Here is a 23,125-nt window from a genome sequence, read left to right as displayed (position 1 = left end):
AAAATCATACTATTAGATTAAAAAATTTTGATATATCAATTTTCAATATGTTATAATTAAATTTTATATCGTTTATATTCAAATTCTAATATAATACTGAATACTAAATTATTAAATTATATATTAATATGTTATTGAAATTTTTTAATATCAAATACTATCATATTAAAATTTTTAATATATTAAATTTTTGATATAATTCAATATATTTCAATATAATACATATATCTTAGGATATGGTGCTTGGTTGGTACCGGCATTCCACCAGAGAAGCTCGATGTCCTGTCACGAGTATCGTGAACCATTGTGCAAAAGGTGGGTCCCGACGCCCAGCGGCCCCCTAGGCCTGGCCCCACAAGAATCCTAGGAGGAAGTAAATCAACGGTGAATGCTGGTCCGGGTAAAGTGTGGTATCTCCGGAATTTAACACAGTCGGCCGAGATTATTCATCCAGTGCGCGTCCGTGGACCTTCGACCCTACAACTCATTGTGCAAGGATGTCACACCTTAACCGGTTGATCCAACCCGCGGGGGCACGAGTATCGTGAACCATGACATTGAGCTTGGGGTCTGGCTCCGACGTGTCCTTGGTCACCATCCCAGTGCTCCTGGTGGTGTTTGGCGCCGAACTGGGCAGCTTAAGTAGGGAGGAGCTGTGGCGGAAAGCTGTGGGAGGAAACAAGCAACGACCTCGCCACTGTGATCGCCTTCTTCGCCGTCCTCACTGGTTCACCGTAGCCATCTACTTCGTGTTCAAGCTGCGGCCCATCTACCTCGTCGACTTCGCTTGCTTCCGTCCCTCCGACGAGTTGAAGGTCGGTGACTTAGTGTGACCGGAGGGAGATCGATTGCTTTCTATTGGAATTTTGGATGATTTAGGTATTCGAACGAGGAGTTCATGGAACTGCATGCATGGCGAGGAAGTCCGAGAAGTTAGACGAGGAGAGCCAGGCGTTCCAGTCGCGGATCCCCAATTCGTCATGGATCTGCAACGAGACGTACTTCCGCGGTCGGCCATGGTGAACATAGCCTCTTCAACCCTACTCCATCGCTCGTAGCCATGGTCGTCAACAGCTACAAGATGCGCGGCAACATCCTGAGCTGCAACCTCGGCGGCATGGGCTGCAGCGCCGGCGTACGTCATCGCCCTCGACCTCGCCCGAGGCATGCTGCAGGTCAACCCCAGCAACTACGCCGTCGTCGTCAGCACGGAGGCCGTCGCCGGCCTTCACCTGGTACACTGCTGCAACCGCTCCATGCTCATCCCCAACGTCTTCTTCCGCATGGGCTGCTCGGCCGTGCTGATCTCTGATCTCAGCTGCCCACTTACCCAGGGTCGTTGGCGGATTCCTCTATTCTGGTTCTTTCTTTTTCTCTTGCCCTATTTAGAGGCACATTTGATCGAACCCTCATATGATTCATAAACGTTTAACGATGAATTTTAAAAAGTATAAAGTAACTTTTCGGTCACAGAACAAGAATACAACTTTTGCTGAGGGATATACTTTTCGAGATCTTAGAAATTTCAGACACGGTTATAATCATTTTTAAAGTTTTAGGGATCATATTTAATCTCATAAATTAAGAATTTATCGTGATTCTAAAATTAAGGTTTGATATCAGTTATAGTGGGCGGAACTAGAAACTATCATGGTAGTTAAAGATAAGATGATGTGATGGTAAAAAATCAAGATAGAGGAATATTTTATATTTGGTTCTCTTGATCATCTAGTCTCAAAATTCTCGAGTCTTGTCTACGCATATAAAGCATGGTGTTCAGATAAAGCTAACCGGGTATACTCCCAGTCGAGTATAAGGACTCTAGAGCTTTATTCTAAAACTAAAGAAATAAGACGCTCGGTTAGTAAATAGTTGGTCGAGTTCAAAGGAGTTTGGCTGGATGAAAGACTGTCCGGGTTCTAGGCACTTAAGTCTTATGAAGCTCTTAATATAAGATCGGCGGGATAAAGGTCGATCGAACATAAGACTCTCTGTGTATGTCTGGCCGGACAAAAATTGAACGGGCTCAAAGACACTTAGCCTCATAAACCTCCTTATACTATATCAGCCAGATAAAGGCCGGTTGAATATAAGTCTCTATGTGTACGCTTGGCCGAACAAAGACTGAGCGGACTCAAAGACACTTAGCCTCATAAACCTCTTTATACTAAATCGGTCGGTCGAACATAAGACTTTGTATACGTCCGGTTGGACAAAAAAACCAAGCAGGCTCAAAGATACTTAGCCTCATAAACCTACTTATACTAGATCGGTTGGATAAATGCCGATCGAACATAAAACTCTCTGTGTATGCCTGCCCGGATAAAGACCGAGTGGACTCAAAGACACTTAGCCTCATAAACCTCTTTATACTAGATTGGTCGGATAAAGGCTGGTTGAACATAAGGCTCTCTGTATACGTGCAGCCAAACAAAGATCGAGTGAGCTCAAAGACACTTAGCCTCATAAACCTCTTTATATTAAATCGATCGGATAAAGCCCGGTCGAACATAAGGTTGTCTGTGTACACCTGGTCGGACAAAGACCGAGCGAGCTCAAAGATACTTAGTCTCATAAGCCTCTTTATACTAGATCAACCGAATAAAAGTCGGTCGAACATAAAGCTCTCTGTGTATGTCCGGTCGGACAAAGACCGGACTGGCTTAAAGACACTCATCCTTAGGAAACACTGCATATACGGTCGGTTGGGTAAAGGTCGACCAGATTTAAGTTACTTGATGTCATATTACCCCTAAAATAAAGTTTTAACATACACGATTGATCATGTCCGGAATCAGAGTTAGATGAAGGTTGGATGAGCTGTTGTTGGCATTGACGGAGAGACGACTAGGACACCTTTCTCGTACGCGGCCACAAGAATGGATCCCCACATAGCGCTGACACATGATGATGACTGAGCCGGCGGTACTTGAGCTCTGCGCATACACAGGCAAGCACACAGAACGTTAGAGGCCAGAAACCAGGGAAAGAGTCCCCAGAGCAAACCCTCTGACGCTCAAGTCAGGTACTTTTACCCTAGAAGAACAGTGTATGAAGGAGAAAGAAAAGTAGAAGACAAGTGTGAATGTGTGAGAGAGCGTACCTGCTCAAGGGAGAGGACCTCCCTTTTTATATGACAATGCATACCTTTGGAGTCTGACTGATGTCAAGGAATGTCGAGTGTCAGGACCTGTCTGGTGATGGAGGACGCGTGACACCCTCTTGTGAACTGGAAGAAGGTTCCATTTACAGATGACCGCAGACCATTGGAATATTCCCTGACATACAACAGTTATTCTCTGACAAGCGGTTACAATTCCCTGACCTTGTTATCGTGTAACACCTTCTGTCCCGCCCAGATATGACTAGGGCAGCTCGGGATGATCTGTCAGGTATAACACCTGACCTAAGTCTTGAGGGGCAGGGAGAGCTGTGGTGAGACCGCTCAAGAGCTAACCGGGAGTTGGCCTACTGAGAGAACCATGCCTGAATACAACTGAGCTGTGAAAACCTGACCAGTCAGAGCAGGTCAGGCATCACCCAGATTGTACATCCTAATTCAGATTTGGGATCCTAATCTGTAAGCACCTGACCGGGCATCCTGCATTTGATGACCCCTGGTGGTCCTACCTCTCTTTTCCCTAGTTGTTGATTGTCACATTCCCTTGACTGTTGACTGCCACATCCCCTTGACTTCTAACTGTCATATCTCCTTGACTTCTATCTGCCACGTCTCCTTGACTTCTGACTGTCACATCTCCTTGACTCCCGACACCCGGGTCCTACCATTATGCACAGTATCACAAGCTTCCTCCAAGTCTAGTCAAAAGAGACTCAGGTCCGATTGACTAAACCCAGTCCCTAATGTCATTTACCTCACCAGGATAACTATACATGCTGCTCATTTCCTCCCTAGCGCTCTCTTTCTTTATGTTAATCTCTAGTGGTAGTTTAATGCAAGCTCTGCTTGCTGATAACCCGCTCAGGGTTGAGAGTCTAGAATCCCGACCGAGAGATCATTGGTCGTGAGAACAAGCTCACTTATAACTCACGTTGGGGTGAGAGTCTGGAGGCGTAAGAGCATGCTCACTTATAACTCGCGCTAAGGTGAAAGTCTGGAGTCGTGAAAGCATGCTCACTTAAAACTCGCACTGAGGCGAGAATCTGGAGGTGTGAGAGCATGCTCACTTATAACTCGCGTTGGGGCGAGAGTCTGGAATCTCGACCGAGAGGTCGTTGGTTGTGAGAGCAAGCTCACTTATAACTCGCGCTAAGGCGAGAGCTTAAAATCTCGACCTAGAGGTTGTTGGTCATGAGATCAAGCTCACTTATAACTTGCGCTGGGGCGAGAGTCTAGAGGTGTGTGAGAGCATACTCACTTATTAGTTGCGTTGGGGTGAAAGTCTGGAGGCGTGTGAGCATGCTCACTTATAACTCGCGCTGGGGTAAGAGTCTGAAATCCTGACCGAGAGGTCGTTGGTCGTGAGAACAAGCTCACTTATAACTTGCGCTGATGCAAGAGTCTGGAATCTCGACCTAGATGTCATTGGTCATGAGAGCAAGCTCATTTTTAACTCGTGTTGGGGTGAGAGTCTGGATGCGTGAGAGCATGCTCACTTATAACTCGCGATGGGGTGAGAGTCAGGAATCCCGACCGAGAGGTCGCTGGGCGTGAGAGCATGCTCACTTATAACTCGCGCTGAGGCGAGAGTTTGGAATCCTAACTAAGGGGTGGTCTAGATGCATGATCGTGAACTGGTCTGGAATCCTGAACTACACATGGCATGAAGACCTAACCTGGATGTGATTTGGAGGCTTGACTGAGAAGTGATCTAGAGGCCTGACCAGGAAGTGATCTGGAGGTCTAATCGAGAAGTGATATGGAGGTCTGACCGAGAAGTGATCTGGAGGTCTGACCGAGAAGTGATATGGAGGTCTGACTGAGAAATGATCTGGAGGTCTGACCAAGAAGTGCTTTGGGTGTAACGGCTTATTTTGATATTGACTGGGCAAGTTGCCCTGATGATCATCGATCTACTACATGTTACTGTATTTTTCTTGGCAACATCCTTATCTCTTGGAATTCTAAGAAGCAACAGGAGGTTTGTCACTCTAGTACTGAATCAGAATATCATGCCTTGGCATATGTCATTGCTGAATTATGCTAGCTCTAGTCACTTCTCAGTGAGCTCCATATTCCCATGTTGCAACCATCGGTTCTCTAGTGTCACAACATTGGAGTCACGTTTCTCAAAGCTAATCCGATTTTTCATGTTTGTATGAAATACATTGAGATTGACTTTCATTTTATTCATGAGCGTGTTGCTCAAAAGACACTTCTCATTCAGTACATCTCTATCAAGGATCAGGTTGTTAACATTTTCACAAAGGGCTTATCCTCACATCATTTTTCCCTTCTCCGAGATAAGCTTATAGTGTGTGCCCTTCCGTTTCGCTTGCGAGAGGGTGTTAAGGGATATACTTCCTGAGATTTTAGGGATTCCGGATCCATATTATAATCATCTTCAAATCCTTAGGGATTATGTGTAATCCCATAAATTAAGGATCTGTATTTATCATGATCTCACAAATTAAGAATCTTTGCTTATTATTATTTTCCTATGAATATTATATCAACAACACATTATAGTGATATACTAAAAATCAATATAATATATTTTTTATCTAGCATTAAGCTATGCATTCTAGCTTTTAGTTAACCTTCAATCATTCATCACATATGAAAAGGGCAGGATTAACCTACAAATTATTGGTGTAGTTAGCATCAATGGTCAAACCTAAGTTTTGATGAATAATAAATGAATTAAAGTTAGATGTGGTGTAATCTAACCTTCTTACCAAGTGTGCATGACTTGACAAGTTTGGAGGACCTAACACTAGGCTAAAATCTAACTCGATTTGTTGGACCTAATAGCTAGTGTAGAAGTCTAGATAGGTTAAGGAGTGACTTGATATCTAGCGGGAAATTTGGCTGGGTCCACGGGACGTGATAGCTAGCCGAAATCCAGTTGGGTCTGCGAACCTGACAACTGACGGGAAGACCTAGTAGGTCGCAAGAGAGTCAAGCTATTCTGCATGGTAAGTAAAGTAAATTACTAAAGGAGAGTGTTCCAGTGAGGATGAGTCTCAATTAGGTATTTTAGGTGCTAGTCTAATTTAGGTGTATTTTGGATACCTAAATTGAGACCATGACTAGATTCTGGTCTTGGACAGATAAAATCTAATTAATAATGCTATTTTATTATTATGTTAACTTTGTTTTGCAAGTTACACTTTATTTTTGGACTAGCTCATTTTACAAGATGAAAGTAGCAAAAATCAACCTCGAATCGACGCTTGGAGGTGCCCTGGACCAATTGGAGGGGCCCTTAAGGAGATAAGTTTGCACTGCGGGGAGGCACGCTGGAGTGCGTTAGAGGTGCCTCAGTGGTGCATTGGAGGCGTCTTAGAGAACTTGGAGGCACCCTCACGCAAATAAAAATCATAAACTTTGGAGTTGATAAGTAGCTGAAGGTTACATGATCAGATTTACATTGGAGGCTCCTTCGAGGAGGGTTGGAGGCACCCTCAATAACCTTTAAAAGAGGTGTTCAACCCAGGAGTCATGACAACTTGAACACAACTCTTCTATTCCATCATTCAACATTCTGGCTGCTCCAACCTTGTGTTGTTACGACATTGTTACGCTCGACTACAGCAGACGGACCGACGCCAACACATGACATGATTGAATTCATTTTGACATCTTCGTGTTGGTAACGACTTTTAAATTTGTATCTATTATACATACTTGCAAAAGGGAAGTGTAGGAGTGTTACACTTTCCCATTCCCTTCTTTGTATTCGATTACTCTTCCGGCATTTCTAGAAAAGAATTTAGTGAATTACCCATCGATAGGTCAAAGAGGCTTGGGTCTTCTTGGAGTAAGAGCTACCAGAGGTTCCGAACCAAATAATCGATCACGTACTTATGTTTTTCGTTTCTATTTTTGTTTAATTCCGTTGTGCACTTTATTTTTATTTTAAAAAAAAAAGAAAAAAAATAAGTTTTCAAAATACACGTGATTCACCCCCCCCCCCCCCTCTCTCACGTGTGCACCTATCCTACACAAATCACTTCTTTGTAGCTTTCAAACTTCTAACAAGAATGAAGCCGAAAAATAAATCTAACTAACAAAATAAGTCAGCTATATATATACCATTTCGTTTAGGGTTTATCTTCGTCATGACTAATCCTTTAAGCCTCTACTAATGTAGCATCTATTCCTAAGAAATTTAGGATAAGGCGAAAAGAATAAATCATTGCATTTTACCATCGGGGAAGGGTACTATTTTGGATTTGAGATCAAAGTGTCTACCATCATCACCCTCCATCTCTAAAGTTGTAAATGAGCCGAACATTCATAAACAAGTTTGGTGTTCGGCTTAGTAAGAGCTTGATTTTGTTCGTTCAATATGTTGGGACCGAAAATGTAGCTAGAGGGGGGGTGAATAGCTCGGCGCGATCTCGTGCTCGTCGTTGCTTGTTTCTTGTGATGAAATGCAGCGGAAAATACAAAGAAACAACCACACAACGCTAACTCGTAGATTTACTTGGTATCCACCTCAAGAAGAGATGACTAGTCCAAGGATCCACACATTCACACACCCTCTACTAATAAAACACTCCTTTATGGTAACTACCAAAGGCGAAGAAGCCCTACAAGCTCATAGTACAAGAAGAAAGGGAAGGGAGATATAATACAAGCAAAAGCTTACAAGATATGCACTGAAAACCCTAACCCTAACTTCTTATTGTAGCCCGCCTCTTGATCTTGGATCACCAGCAAACCTTGCTCCAAGAACCCCTCAAGAACTGGTCGTAGAGTGGAGAAGACACTATGGAGAGCTGTTGTGTCGCTGGAGAAGAATCAAGGAAGAACTGCTGTGGGAAACATTCGCCAACAGCTATATCCTACGCCAACGGTCAAATTCCAATCGATTGGATTACTCCCAATCGATTGGGGAGACTTTGGATCGATTGGTTGATCGATCCAGAGCGCCTCTGTGCTCTCGGGAATTGCCTGGATCGATCGGCCGATTGATCTAGGCCTTATCGCGCAGAATCGCGACTCCGAATCGATCGCCCGATCGATTGGGGGCTCTGAATCGATCGGTCGATCGATCCAGAGCCATTCTATGCGATCGAAAACTTCACCCCAATCGATCCACTGATCGATTGGGAGAAGACTTGTCGCAGGGACTCACCCAATCGATCAACCGATCGATTGGGCATGAGCCAATCGATCGGTTGATCGATCCAGCTCAGGTTTTTGCCCAAAACCAAGTCCAAAGTCCCCTAAACCAACATCCGGTCAACCATGACCTGTTGGTACATCATGCCTAGCATCTGGTCACCCTTGACCTGCTAGGACTCCCTCACCAAGTGTAACGACCCAATTTTCCCTCTTTTGAGTTCTAAATATCCTTGAAATTATTTGAAAATGCTTTTAAAATATTCTAGAGATTTTTAGAAATTTTTGGAGTATTTTTATGTAATTTTTGGAGTTCGTTTGGTATTTTTACCGAGAGGAGAAAGTTAAAAAAAAATTGTAGAAGCTAGGTTTCGAACCCAGCTCCTCGGACCCAAGCAAAACCGGCCCAACCAGCTGAGCTACACGGTTTTGTTAACCTTATATAGTGAGAATTAAATTTATAGCATAGTTAATGATTAGTGAATTAATTGGAAAAAAATGTGCGGCTGAGGGATTGAAGCCGAGACCTCTTGTTTCGGTTAAAAACTGGTTAACCAGCTGTGCCAGTGAGTTTTGTTAATTAAGGAAAGAACGGATTATATTTAAGGTATAGTTTTAATTAAACCCGAATACAAGAAAGGGGATTAGGTTTTGGATTTTCAGAAAATCAACAATTTCTCTCAAAATCCTTTCTCTTCTCACACGGCGACGCCGACTTCTGCTCGGGCAAAAACCGCAGCCTCTCCTAGGGTTTCCTCCCTCCGACGGCCGGTGAAGTTTTCTCTCCAGTGAACCCTCACGGATCCGAGCTTCCCTCGTGGAGGAGGGTCTGTGGGCACAAGGGAGGTTGAAGCTCCGAGCAAACCGGAACCCTAGAGTTCTTCCCGTCGGTTGTAAGTCCAAGCAAATCACGGTGAGTTGCTTCTCACCTGCAGTAGGAGTAGTTCCGAGCTTCAAATTGTTTTCCTTGCTTTCGGATTGTGTAGTACAGAATTCATGTTGTTGCCGTGAGATCCATTACTGGTTAGGGTTATGTATTGATTCCGAAGTTTTGCATCATTTTGCTCTCCTGTTGAATTTTTGTCAGAAATTTGTTAGTTAGTCATTCATGAATTAGGATTGGATGTTAGATGAAATTGGGTTAGTTTTTCAGATTTGGATGGGTTTGAGATGGTGTTTAACATGGCTTTTCATTGTGATGTTTCTTCGTGCACTGGATGAGGAATCTTAGATAGATAGGTTGCACTAAAGTCTTGTTCACGATCTTTCCTTTTAGTGTCGGCCATGGCAGTGTATGAAATGTGGGTAGAGCTTTGATTTTGTTAATTGGTTTTGCTTCACTAAACAGGTTAAGGTAATAGGAGGTGACCAATTACATTGTTACTGCTACTCATACTTTGCTATAAGAGTTAGTTGTTGCTGCTTGTGTCTTCCGAATTGCTGAGGAAGCTTTTAGAAACTTAGTTTTGTATGCAGATTTTCTGTTAAGCTTCGATTTGTTTTTCTTTGCTTTCAGATTATACAGTACAGCATTGAGATAATTAGAGATTTGAGAATAGCATGTGTTTAAGTATATCATCCTATGTTAGCTTTGCATAATAGGTTTGTATGCCATTAACTGGACATGAACAACATATGCTTTAGTATATCATGTGGTGACTTTTGATTGTAGCAGAAATTATCCTTTCCTTATGTTCCACTTTGTTGGAATTAATTAGAATGAGCAGATTTCTTTTACATTGCTAATAGAAGAGCAGTTTTCTTTTTCTAGCTTTTCCTTAGCTATTTGTAAGCATGAGCAGACTTCTTTTCTATTGCTATTAGATTACGCTTGATCAGTTTAACATGAGCAGTATTGATTCCTATTTTTAGTCCTTTGCTATTGGACTAATATGAGAAGTTATAAGCGAAGAAAGACCAAGGCTTTAATTTGATCTTAATTCCAGAAGTGGAATATCAAAAGCGCACACAAGGTGTTTGCTTAAATGCCAAGTAAGGGCAAGTATAAAGAAGTTATAGTTAAAAAAAAAATATTTTACTTTTAATGGCATGTACCGGACACAAGGTCCAGGACACAAGGTCCAAAAGGTGGGCTCCTAAAACGCCCCTAGACACAAGATCGCCTAGAAGAACCTTAGTAGTTTCGGGATTAGCTACCTCGACTCTTATTAAGGATGCGCGCAAATTGGTACAATGCCGGGCCCAAAAGAAGTTTATTATTATTTTGAAGTATTAAGGTATAAGTTTTGAAACAAATGAAACAAGCTTCAAATATGTTTAGAATTAGAAAGTTTAGTTTCTTGTTGTTTGAAGCATTCAGTAGTAGTTTTATTTGTTTCTTGCTATTAGATTATTCAGCATGTTTAGTTTTATTTGCTTTCAGCATGCTGTTATAGTTTTATTCTTATGAGCATGTTTAGCTTTACATGTTTAGTAGTTTTACATGTTTAGTAGCTTTACATGTTTAGTATCTTTACATGTTTAGTATGCTTCTCTTATTGGTTTATGAGCATATTTAGCTATACAATGATTAGCATTTCAGTTAGCATGATTTCCTTTGCTATATATGAGCATGAGTAGTTTTATATGTTAGCATTCAGATTTAGCATGTTTTTTATTTATATACATGCATATCGAGTTTTTGTGAGTAGATAGCGCTCACTAAGCTTTATGCTTATAGACTGCATTTCCTCCTACTGCAGATAAAGGGAAAGAAAAGATACAGTGAAGGAAGGCGACAAGGAGATGCAAGAGGAGTGTGTGATGTGTGGACTATGGAGGTCCTTGGGACTTAGCTAAAGAACTCATTTAGTTTAAGAATTTGTTTAGTTTAATTTCTTATTAAGTTGATAAGAAAATTATGTAGTAAGAGGTTATGTTTTCGATTTTTCATTATCTGCATGATTTGAATTATTAAACTGCGTGGTTGTGGTTAGTTTTCATTTCTTATTAAACTGCGTGGTTGATTGAAATATATTTCCAGCCGCCTGTGGTTGAGTATATTATGCTTGTATTATGAAAAATGGTCACCGGTACAGGGGAGACTCTACCGAAATTTTTCGGTAGGGTTTTCCATGTGATTTTTAATAAACCGGTTAAGTAGAGTTAGTAGATAAGTAACAGTCACTCTTAGAGAGTAGTAGTAGTAGTAAGAAGGGTGGTCGTTACACCAAGTGTCCGGTCAATCCCTTTGACCCACTTGGACTTCCACCAGATGTCTGGTCAACCTTGACCCATCTGGATTTCCTCGTGCCAAGTATCCGGTCAATCCCTTTGACCTACTTGGACTTCCCAATACCAGATGCCCGATCAATCTTGATCCATTTGGATTTCCTGTGCCTGGCTTCACTCACCAGGACTTCCCTTTTGCCTAGCTTCACTCACTAGGACTTTCACCTACCTTCACTCACCAGGATTTCCATCTGCCTAGCTTCACTCACTAGGTTTTTCACCTGGCTTCACTCACCAGGATTTCCAACTGCCTAGCTTCACTCACTAGGTCTTTCATCTGGCTTCACTCACCAGGATTTTCAACTGCTTAGCTTCACTCACTAGGTCTTTCACCTGGCTTCACTCACCAGGATTTCCAACTGCCTAGCTTCACTCACTAGGTCTTTCATCTGGCTTCACTCACCTGGATTTTCAACTGCTTAGCTTCACTCACTAGGTCTTTCACCTGGCTTCACTCACCAGGATTTCCAACTGCCTAGCTTCACTCACTAGGTCTTTCACCTAGCTTCACTCACTAGGATTTCCATCTGCCTAGCTTCACTCACTAGGTCTTTCACCTGGCTTCACTCACCAAGATTTCCAATCAAGTATCCAGTCAACCTTGACCTACTTGACTCTCCTTCACAATCTCCTCACATGGACAATTGCACCTGCAATCTCCATGTATTGTTTACATGTATTGTCAAACATCGAAACTCAAATATCAAGACTCGAGCTTGACCCAATTCAAGCTTAGTCAATCAGGTCAACCTTGACCTAGGGAATATTACACCAACAATCTCCCCCGTTTTGATGTTTGACAATACGTCCTTTAAGTTAGGCTAATCCCATAGCCTCAACTCCCTTCATGCCAATATGAATGAGGGTTTTCTTCATTCTCCTCCTTTTATAGAGGGCAACCTCTCTCTTAGGTAATGAAGACCTAACTTAACCCTACATTCTCCTCCTATTGCCACACATCAAAAACTCTCCCCTAGAAGAGTTACCCAACGTTGTTCACAACTTCACTCGTTGTTCACAACATAATAACGAAGGTCTCATACCCTTCATTATTCTGAGCGCTCATCCTTGAGCATATACCACTTGGTATATTCACACACGATTCAAATGAAGGTCTCATACCCTTCATTGTCATCAAATGCACATCCATGAGCATACACCACTTGAATAATGAAGATATCCACTCTCCATTATATTCAAATGCTCAACCTTGAACATTTTCACTAAAGAAGGTTAACCACCTTCCAAGGTGTATGAAAAATAGATTTTCATGTCCTTAAAAAGTAACTCCCCCTAAAGACATGCACGTAACTTCTGTCATTGCACCAGCAATGACTTGGAGTCCCTAAACCTTTAGAAAATCCAAATTTAGAAGTTTTGAGGTTCAAAAATTTAATATTGAAACTAACCTCAACCTAAACCTCTACTTAGTCTCCCTTAACTAATCCATCCTTGTTTTCATCATGAAAACTCCCCCTAAATATATACAAGTGTGTTTTGAGGGGTAAGGAATGGTTTTATAGACTAAAAATGATTCAAAATGCTGAAAATAAGCTTTCCCAGCTAAAATCAGCATCCCCAATCGATTGGAGTTGGGTCCTAATTGATTGAACCCTTCTGAATCGATCTACTGATCGATTCAGACTGCCTGGATCGATCGGCTGATCGATCCAGCGAGCTTCTGCTCGTGGGAGAACTCGTCTCAATCAATCGCCCGATCGATTGAGGCACTCCAATCGATCGGGTGATTGATTGGAGCTCTGAAAAACTGAAAATTTATTTCAGTGAATTTCAGAAACTCCCCTAAAATTCTACAAAATTTGAAAAATCGTGAAAATTCATGTAGACACTACTTAGGGTATGTATTATCATGGAAAAATATTTTTCTATGAAAATACTTTCTATTTTCTAAGATTGACACAAACTTGAAAACTTATAAAAAGTTTAGTGTTTTCTTCCAAGTTTGTGCTCAACTATTCAATGATGATTACTATCAAAAGATAACCTTCATCAAGGTTTTCCAAAGCATATTTAAAATCATTTTCAAAACCAATATCCAACCATATTCTTTGGACTCAATGCACATGACTTGTACATTAGCTTTCCCAATGATTGGAAAACACATAACTATGTGTTTTGATGAATTTAAAACTCAAAAGAATGCACTAAATCAACATCTTGAGTTTTGTTCATTATCCTAACATCTCACTTGTATTTAATGTGTACGAAATCACATACAAGTCACCTTATAGTTCTTAGTGAGATGTAAACTTTGGTTTTGCCCTAATATAGGGATCATGCATATCTATCTAGACATTTTGAGGTTAGAAACATCGACCAAGGATGTTACTTGTTAATGAATGTCATTTGCCCTTAGTTTGCAAGGAATTAAAAACAATGCATGATGTGTTATGGCATATATCAAAGATAAATAATTTTCAAAAGAAAATTTCCTATGACTACGTGATGTATGTATGACATGACATGGTATTTTTGTGTTTTTCATAATAAAACATGAATGCTAAATATGATGTCATGGCATATGATGGACAAACAATGCATGGTAAATTAGCATACATGAAATACCTAGATTATCTATCTAAGTATCCTTAATCCTTAGCTAAATTAAAATTTAAAACTTAGACTGCCCACTATTTCCCAAGAAAATGCCAAAATTCAATTTTGACATTTCTTTTGATTTTCCTAATTTTGTGCCAATTTAAATTCAAAATCAAATTTCTCACATTATGGCACATCTTACCCTTTCCAAGAGTAACTTTGTTGTCCATTTCATTTTCAAAGGTTAATAATAACCTTGAAAATGCTCTCCAAGTGTCAACTTCATCAAAATTGGGTTAACTACCCTTCTAATCGGAGTTGACACTCTCTATCCCATCTAAGGAGTAGAGAAAATGCTCCTAGGAACCCAAAACCTATTTGTGCTCCTTGGATGCTCTAGGTATTCACTAGGGATAACCTCCCTAGGTACTTTCCTAGTGACCTTGTTGGGCTTCTTAGAGGCCTTGGTCACATTTTCTAGGTCAACCCTAGGAATTACTTCCCTTGTGACCTTCTTGGTGACTTTCTTAAACTTCTTAGAAGTCTTAGTCACTTTTGTTGCAAAAATACTCTTAGGGATAACCTCCCTAGTATTTTTGACTTGACCATTTGACCTAGGGTTGGTTTCATAATTATATGGAACCATATGGTAAGAAGGCACATCCTTTTTGGTTTTAGGTTTGTATCCCAACCCCCTATGGCCTTTGGATAGCCCTTGTTGTGCTAAACCTAGGTTTTGCTCATTTTGCCCTTTTAGGATACTTTCCATCCTTTTTAGGGTCTTTTCCATTTTATCAAGCCTTGACCTCAAGACTTGATTTTGTTCCCATAAATCCCTAGATTTTGATTTTCCCTTCAATCCATGATCATTTTTATTTCTAGGCTTATAACTATGGTCTTTAGTGTTATTGCCTAAACTTTTACCTACCTTCCTAACCCTAGGTATGGTAGACTTAGCATGGAGAGCCATATGTTTTTCTTTAATGCTATCATGCTCCCTATTTTTATGGTAAATGACATTAAAATGATAAAAATTGGAATTAGCATGTTTTTAACCATTATTTAAAGGGGTAGACTCAATAAATGATACCTTTCGTTTTACCTTGGAGGCTCCCCCTTGAGTTGTGCTTCCTCCTTGAGCCTTGACCGCTTTCTTCCCCTTGGGACATTGACTCTAATAGTGCCCCTTTTGATTGCAAGAGAAGCACACAATATGCTCCTTGCTCTTCTTTGTTCCGGGAGCGGTCTCTTTGGGCTTCTCTTTGCCCTTTAGTGCCACTTGGTCCTTTTTCTTAGTCAATTTGGGGCATTTGCTCTTATAATGCACATGTTCCCTACATTCAAAACATATAATATGATTTTTATTTTTAATTGAAACATTTATACCTTCATGTGTAGGGATGACATCTTTTCCTTTTGATCCGGAGGTAGAAACTTCCTCTTGATCTGACAATGATGCTCCTCCAATAGATTTGACTTGACTTGTGGAGGATGCATTGTCTTCTTCTCCATTAGACCCAAATGTAGAAGCTTCTCCTTCTTCTTGATCCAGTGTCATTGAAGATCGCTCCCCCTTAATCCTAGAGGTGGAGACTTCATCATCTTCATCTTGTACATGGAACAAAGAGTATGCTCTCTCTTTGCCCTTTTCATTGCATTCCTTTGAAGATGAGGCTTCTTGGACTTCTTCTTCGGAAATTAAGCATCTCTCAACCTTGGAGTCCTCTTCCTCTTGTTCTTGGCCCATGGAGTCGCCCTCTTTAGATTCTTCTTGAATTAGTACAGTGGAGGAGATCTCATGAATCGTTGCCAATTTGCTCCAAAGCTCCCTGGCATCTTTGAATTCTCCAACTTGAGCCAAAATATTGCTTGGCAATAAATTGACCAATAGCTTGGTCACTCTGTCATTTGCCTTACTCCTTTGAATTTGCTCTTGGCTCCACTTGCTCCTCTTGAGAGTTTTGCCCTTTGAATTTGTTGGAGTCTCAAAACCTTCCATGAGAGCAAACCATTGCTCTATCTCCACCATCAAGAAATTCTCAATCCTTGATCCTCAAAGATCAAAACTCATCATTGTGAATGGTGGAGGCACCCTTGTATCGAATCCAAGTCCATCTTGGAATTCCATTTGAAGTTGAGCTTCTTGAATGAAGTCTTCGACTTGTAGAATTGCTCCAACTTCTTCACCCTCTAGCTTTTTACCCCTTCCGGCGATGATTCCGGTGAAGAGCAACCTTGCTCTGAAACCACTTGTTGGGACCGAAAATGTAGCTAGAGGGGGAGGGGTGAATAGCTCGGCGCAATCTTGTGCTCGTCGTTGCTTGTTTCTTGTGATGAAATGCAGCGGAAAATACAAAGAAATAACCACACAATGCTAACTCGTAGATTTACTTGGTATCCACCTCAAGAAGAGATGACTAGTCCAAGAATCCACACACTCACGCACCTTCCACTAATAAAACACTCCTTTACGGTAACTACCGAAGGCGAAGAAGCCCTACAAGCTCACAGTACAAGAAGAAAGGGAAGAGAGATACAATACAAGTAAAAGCTTACAAGATATGCACTAAAAACCCTAACCCTTACTTCTTGTTGTAGCCCGCCTCTTAATCTTGGATCACCAGCAAACCTTGCTCCAAGAACCCCTCAAGAACTGGTGGTAGAGTGGAGAAGACACTATGGAGAGCTATTGTGTCGCTGGAGAAGAATCGAGGAAGAACTGCTGTGGGAAACGCTCGCCAACAGCTATATCCTGCGCCAATGGTCAAATCCCAATCGATTGGATTGCTCCCAATCGATTTGGGAGGCTTTGGATCGATTGGTTGATCGATCCAAAGCGCCTCTGTGCTCTCGGGAATTGCCTGGATCGATCGGTCGATCGATGCAGGCCTTATCGCGCAGAATCGCGACTCCCAATCGATCGCTCGATCGATTGGGGGCTCTGAATCGATCGGCCGATCGATCCAGAGCCATTCTGTGCGATCGAAAACTTCTCCCCAATCGATCCACTGATCGATTGGGAGAAGACTTGTCGCAGGGACTCACCCAATCGATCAGCCGATCGATTGGGCATGAGCCAATCGATCGGCTGATCGATCTAGCTCAGGTTTTTGCCCAAAACCAAGTCCAAAGTCCCCTAAACCAACATCCGATCAACCATGACCTGTTGGTACATCATGCCTAGCATCTGGTCACCCTTGACCTGCTAGGACTCCCTCACCAAGTGTCCGGTCAATCCCTTTGATCCACTTGGACTTCCACTAGATGTCTGGTCAACTTGACCCATCTGGATTTCCTCGTGCCAAGTATCCGGTCAATCCCTTTGACGTACTTGGACTTCCCAATACCAGATGCCCGATCAATCTTGATCCATCTGGATTTCCTGTGCCTGGCTTCACTCACCAGGACTTCCCTTTTGCCTAGCTTCACTCACTAGGACTTTCACCTGGCTTCACTCACCAGGATTTCCATCTGCCTAGCTTCACTCACTAGGTCTTTCACCTGACATCATTCATCAAGATTTCCAACTGCCTAGTTTCACTCACTAGGTCTTTCACTTGGCTTCACTCACTAGGTCTTTCACCTGACTTCACTCACCAGGATTTCCAACTGCCTAGCTTCACTCACTAGGTCTTTCACCTGGCTTCACTCACCAGGATTTCCATCTGCCTAGCTTCACTCACTAGGTCTTTCACCTAGCTTCACTCACCAGGATTTCCAGTTAAGTATCCAGTCAACCTTGACCTACTTGACTCTCCTTCACAATCTCCTCACATGGACAATTGCATCTGCAATATCCATGTATTGTTTACATGTATTGTTAAACATCGAAACCTAAACATCAAGACTCGAGCTTGACCCAATTCAAGCTTAATCAATCAGGTCAACCTTGACCTAGGGAATATTGCACTAACACAATATACACAGGATCAATTAAATGAGAAAGTTTAAACAAATCATTTAACCAAGCGAGCAATCTTGAACATATATGTGTTTAACTCGTTATAGTTCGTGAATAATATTAACAATGTTCATGAATAATATTCATAATCAACATTCGTAAACAACATTTATAAATAATGTTCGTGAACAATATCTATCAATAAAACTTTTATCAACTTGCTAAATAAATAAATAAAATTTTAAAATAAACAAATAAATTTATATTATTAAGTTCAATAACTAATCAAATAAAGTTAAAATATAAAACTTCAAACAATCAAATAAATTTAAATTGAGAGTTTGATAATATCTAAACGAACAAAACTCAAGTTAAACTCAAACCAAACTTCGGCCCGATGAAATCGAAGACGATCGCTCCTTTGCAAATCTCCAAACCATGCGTAAATGATCAGAGCTGTAGGTGTTCTCTGTCGGCTTGTCGTTGCCTCGAGTCCAAGATTTAAATAGTGAGATGTTAATGGGTTGGGCTTTTAATGGGCTGTCATTGTTGGGCCTCCGTACATCACACTGATCATTTAAGTAAATTTTAAACATTTTTAATATAAAAATACACCTTTTCAATGATATTCTTGATTACTAAATTTTCAATTTGATTTTTTTAATCAAAATATATATATATTTTTACATAATAATTGTATATCCCACGACATAATGGCTCACATTTGTAGCTCTCGGACAAAAATCAATCAAACAAAACAACTCTCCTCGTGTTCTTCATGTATCTCATGACTTCAAAAAGTTGGATGCAACTCAAGAGTTCAATCCCAGCCGCAGCGGCGCACCGCTCACCGGAATCCACGTGGAGCCCTGTATGAAGTTCTCCACCGTGTACTTGAGGGCGTCGTTCCTTTTGATGACGTGGACTCCCGGCCAGTTCACCCGCCCGGCGGTGTCCGCCCCCGGCCCCTTGTTGTTGTACTCCGCGTAGTACAGCGTGCTCAACGCGAAGGTGCCATCCCACGGCAGGTATCCCTTCTTGTCGATGAACCCGTCGATCTGCGATTCCATGATGATGGTCTTCGAGAACTCCTTCCACGGCCGGGCGAGGTAGCTCGGGATCGCCGGCATCGACGGGTCCTTCAGGCGGTTGTCGGCGAGGAATCGGCAGCGGTGGATGACGAACCCGGTGGTCTCCCATCTGTCGGTTCGCCCCTGCGCCGTCACGATGTTCTGCTGGTTCGACAGCGGCCGGCGCACCACCAGGAGGCAGTTCTGGAACACCGCCGAGGCGTCGCCAAAGATGAAGTCGATGGTGCCGGCGATGACGCAGCCCCGGTAGAACTGCCGGTGCGAGTGCGCATACAGCGTGTCCTGGTACCCTTCCATCCTGCAGTTGAGGAACACCGACCGGTCCGACACCACCCGCAGCGCCACAGCCTGGTGCTTCTCCGCCCCCGCTGTGTTCCTGAACGCCATCCCGATCGCCACGAATCGATCACCGGCCGCGACTGAACTCCAAAAGATAGCCAAAAAATCCACTTAATTAACCAGAAACAAGCAATAATTCATATGTTAATCGACGCTTTGATTACAAAATGTGGCGGTCAGAAACGTCCTCGTGCCGTCGATGAAATTTTTGCTGCCGGTGATAATGGTCCTCTTCGATCCGTCGCCAAACATCGTCACATTAACCATATTCTTCGTGACGTTTACCTGTTCCTCGTATACTCCTTCTTTAATGTAGATCACGTACCTACGCATCCATATGTCAGCACAGATCATGAGTTGGTCTCTGTTTTGCTCTGTTTTCGGTTACCTTCCTTCGTATTCGTTGGGCATCTTGGCGAGTGCCTCATTGACGGTGGTGAAGTCGCCGGTGCCATCCTTGGCCACGGTGACATTGGGCTTGAGCATGACCTTCACGCTCTTGAGCATCCGGCGGTCGTCTTTGGTGAACCAGGAAGGGTACCCGTTCTTGGTCACCGTCGGAGGCTGGTCGTCGAGGAGGAGGCGGCGCCGGGCGGGGAGGTTGATGAGGGAGAGGAAGCTGGATGCCTGGCCGATTATGGCGAGGGCGTTGCTGGTGAGTTCCTTGGAGTTTTTCATGGCGGCTTTCATCTTGTCCTTGAGATCGCCGTCGGGGAAGCCGTCGATGCAGGTCTGTTGGTAGGTGATGACGGCGCTGAGCCAGGTGCGCATGTCGTGCGATCGGGCGGGGAGCTTCTCGATGCCATGGTCGATGATGCTACGCAGCGTGGCGTTGATCTCGCCCTTGGAGTCCTCGAACATCTCCTGGCAGTCCTGCGCGCCGGGAAAACAACAGGCGATCACTCTCGGCGTCACACGAAACGAATCGCCATCCATCCATCCTCACCTGCACGGCGCCGCGCACGCGGCTGTCATTGCTGGTCTGCAGCCGAGAGTGGGCGAACCCCTTGCTGACCTCGTCGAGCACCACCGAGACGGCCGCCTTCAGCAGCACCTTCGGGTCCTCCGTGCCCTCCGGCACCACCTTCGACAGGCTCGACTCGCACGCATGCACGTAGTCGGTCGAGGAGCAGAGCGCGGTGACGGACTTGCCCGACGCGTGGATCGCGTGCTCGCTCTGCTCGGCGACGTCGTCGTCGCCGCCGTCGTCCTGCTGGTAGCTAGCACCGACCACCGCCCCCACCACCAGAAGCAGCAGGAGGCAAGCAGCGACGGCGAGCAGCACCAGCTTTGTGCGGTCGTTCTTCCGGCCGTCCGACAATTGCTTGTCGTAATTCGCCATTGCTATTTCCTCTCGAGATGGATCGGAATCCCTTCCTTTCCTCTTATTCTCCTCTTCTGAGGAGTGCGATATAATCGGGGACGAAGAGCATCGACGTCCTCGTCGATGCTCCAAAAGGCTTCCTCCGATTGCTTGTTATAGGAGTCGAGACTCCTCCGGGAACGAATGGTCGTGGTGGGTCAGGAACGTTATTATCGTTGATTTCTTTTCCGAAAGGACTCTTTTGCCCTTTCTTTATTAGGACCAAGACGGGCTAACCATCCAGGCGTAGGGGCAGTTTGGGAATTCGGTATTATAGTTCAAGATTAGTGTGCAAATGGCAGGAGCTCGTCGTTTGGGATAAAAATGGAATCAGACAAAAAAATAAATTAAAATAAAATAAAATATGAAAAATAAATTTAAAAAATTAAAATGAAATTGATTAAGATATCTTAACAAATCAATTAATTATCCACGCTGGCAAGGAATTTGATAAACATAGCCGTTACGAAAGTTCATCAGAATTGGCAGACCGAATCAATTCGACCGTTACATGCTCCCGTTCTTTAGATAGGTTCCAATCCAAGCCACAGCGATCTCTTCCGCCCTTCTCGCCGTCATTTCGTGGAACATGAAGCAGGCAGTGAGCCTCGAGGAGCAGGTGCAGCATCTACGATCCAAAGCGACGCAGCTCCTACTTCGCGAAGACTGGGGCGAGTACATCAACCTTTACTCCCACCTCATCTCCCTCTGCCTCGCCGCCGGCGACGGCGCGGGCGCCGCTCTCCACAAGACCCTCTGCCTCGCGCATTCCAACCGCGCCGAGGCCCGCTTCCGCACTAGAGACCTCGCTGGCGCGCTCCGGGACTGCGACCGCGCGCTCGAGTTCGACCCCGCCCACCTAAAGTCCCTCCTTCGTAAAGCCAGGGTTTTGCTCGACCTAGATCGGTATGCGTCGGCGGGCGATTGCCTCAAGCTCGCGATCGCCTCTCACCCGGGGGACGATGCCTCCAGAGAGCTTTTGGTTCGGTGCCGGAATTTGGAGGCGCAGTCGAGAAGGGGTAGAATCGATGTTTCTAACTGGATTTTGGGCGGATTCGGCGACAAGTGCCCGGATCTGGCAGAGTACGTCGGCCCGGTCGAGATCCGGAGGTGCAGCAATGGCGAAAGAGGGCTTTTTGCTACCAAAAACGTTGAGGCCGGGACGCCGTTGGTCGTGACTAGAGCCGTCGTAGCTGGAAGAGGGATTCTTCCGGAATCCGCCGGCGGACCTGGCGATAGCGCTCGGATGCTATTGTGGAAGGACTTCGTCGAAAAGGTCCTCGACGTTGCCGAGAAATGTAGCAGAACACTCAACTTGATCTACCAATTGTCTCCAGGGACGGATCAAGGGGATCTCGAAGTCCCCGACATTGCGTTGTTCAAGCCAGATGCGGTGGAGCAGCTTCTTGCTCTGCCTCCGGCGAGCAGGCCGGATGTCGATCGCATCTTGAAGGTTTTGGACGTCAATTGCCTGAGCGAGGAGGCGTTTTCCACCAAGATTGATGGAAAACAAAGCAACTACATTGGGATCGGGCTTTGGCTGCTACCCTCCTTCCTGAACCATTCTTGCAGCCCGAGCGCGAGGAGGCAGCACATCGGCGACCACGCGATCGTCCACGCCGCCCGCGACTTGAGGGCGGGCGAGGAGGTGACCATCGCCTACTTCGATGTGCTCTCTCCGATCGATGACCGGAGGACGTCGTCGAGGAGGTGGGCGTTTGAGTGCCGTTGCGAAAGGTGCGATTTTGAAGACTCCGCTCTCTTCGGGCCGAAGATGAGGGAGATGGAAGCGGCGATGAAGGGAGGAGCAAGCATGGAGGAAACAGTAATGAGATTGGAAGAGGGGATGAGGAGATGGGAGGTGAAGGGAAAGCAAAAAGGGTTCTTGAGGGCGTCAATTTGGCCGGCTTACGCAAGCGTTTACGGGTCGGAGAGGCTGATGAGGAGGTGCGTGAGGAAGATTCCGGTGGCGGCGGTGGTCGCCGAGAGCGTGGCGGAGGCAGTGGGAGGGGATGAGAGGGTGCTGAAGGCGGTGCTCGGGAGGATGAAGAAAGGCTGCGGCGATGTGGCAGAGATGGAGAAGGCGATGAGATTGGGGAGAGCAACGTATGGGAAGATCATGAAGAGAACAGCCATGAAAGCTTTGTTTCAACTGCCGCTGCTCAACAATGGCATCTAACTTTGGGATTTTTGTTCCTTTTACTCCATAATTTTTTAATATTTCTGACCATGATTGTGAACGTGAACTTCGCTCGGTTAAGAAAGTCTTAACCAATTTACTTATCAAAGGAAGCTCTTATATATGATAATAATGTCTAATTTTTTAATTTTAACAAAATATCTATGGTTATTTGTAAAATTGCTAAACATAAGGACGCTCGTATTCG

At 43.9% G+C, this 23,125-nt stretch overlaps 2 protein-coding genes and 1 pseudogene across 2 annotated transcripts; 2 read left to right on the top strand and 1 right to left on the bottom strand.

Annotated features, from left to right (window-relative positions):
- The first annotated feature begins 628 nt into the window (after window positions 1-628).
- Window positions 629-1,460, top strand: LOC122021387 (annotated as a pseudogene).
- Window positions 1,461-18,757: 17,297 nt separating this feature from the next.
- LOC122019377 (pectinesterase-like) lies at window positions 18,758-20,717 on the bottom strand. The gene is made up of 4 exons (XM_042576850.1): window positions 20,322-20,717; window positions 19,764-20,248; window positions 19,540-19,700; window positions 18,758-19,455 (listed from the first exon to the last, which is right to left on the bottom strand). The coding sequence occupies exons 1-4, from the start codon at window positions 20,715-20,717 to the stop codon at window positions 18,758-18,760; spliced, it is 1,740 nt and encodes a 579-aa protein (XP_042432784.1).
- Window positions 20,718-21,233: 516 nt separating this feature from the next.
- Window positions 21,234-23,093, top strand: LOC122018810 (methyltransferase FGSG_00040-like). Its single transcript, XM_042576224.1, has one exon. The coding sequence runs from the start codon at window positions 21,328-21,330 to the stop codon at window positions 22,915-22,917; it is 1,590 nt and encodes a 529-aa protein (XP_042432158.1). The 5' UTR covers window positions 21,234-21,327; the 3' UTR covers window positions 22,918-23,093.
- Window positions 23,094-23,125: the final 32 nt, after the last annotated feature.

This window comes from Zingiber officinale, chromosome 9A, assembly GCF_018446385.1.
Source record: "Zingiber officinale cultivar Zhangliang chromosome 9A, Zo_v1.1, whole genome shotgun sequence".
NCBI lineage: Eukaryota > Viridiplantae > Streptophyta > Magnoliopsida > Zingiberales > Zingiberaceae > Zingiber > Zingiber officinale.
Note: the sequence above shows the minus strand (reverse complement) of the source record. Positions and strands in the feature narration are given on the sequence as shown.

Bases quoted from the DNA above. Each gene is read 5' to 3' on its own strand.
- LOC122019377 (XM_042576850.1), bottom strand. From the start codon at position 20,717: ATGGCGAATTACGACAAGCAATTGTCGGACGGCCGGAAGAACGACCGC. The intron at 20,249-20,321 runs GTGAGGATGGAT...CCCGGCGCGCAG, and splicing joins GCGTGCGCGGCGCCGTGCAG to GACTGCCAGGAGATGTTCGA. The intron at 19,456-19,539 runs GTAATCAAAGCG...TTTGGAGTTCAG, and splicing joins GTTTCTGACCGCCACATTTT to TCGCGGCCGGTGATCGATTC.
- LOC122018810 (XM_042576224.1), top strand. From the start codon at position 21,328: ATGAAGCAGGCAGTGAGCCTCGAGGAGCAGGTGCAGCATCTACGATCC.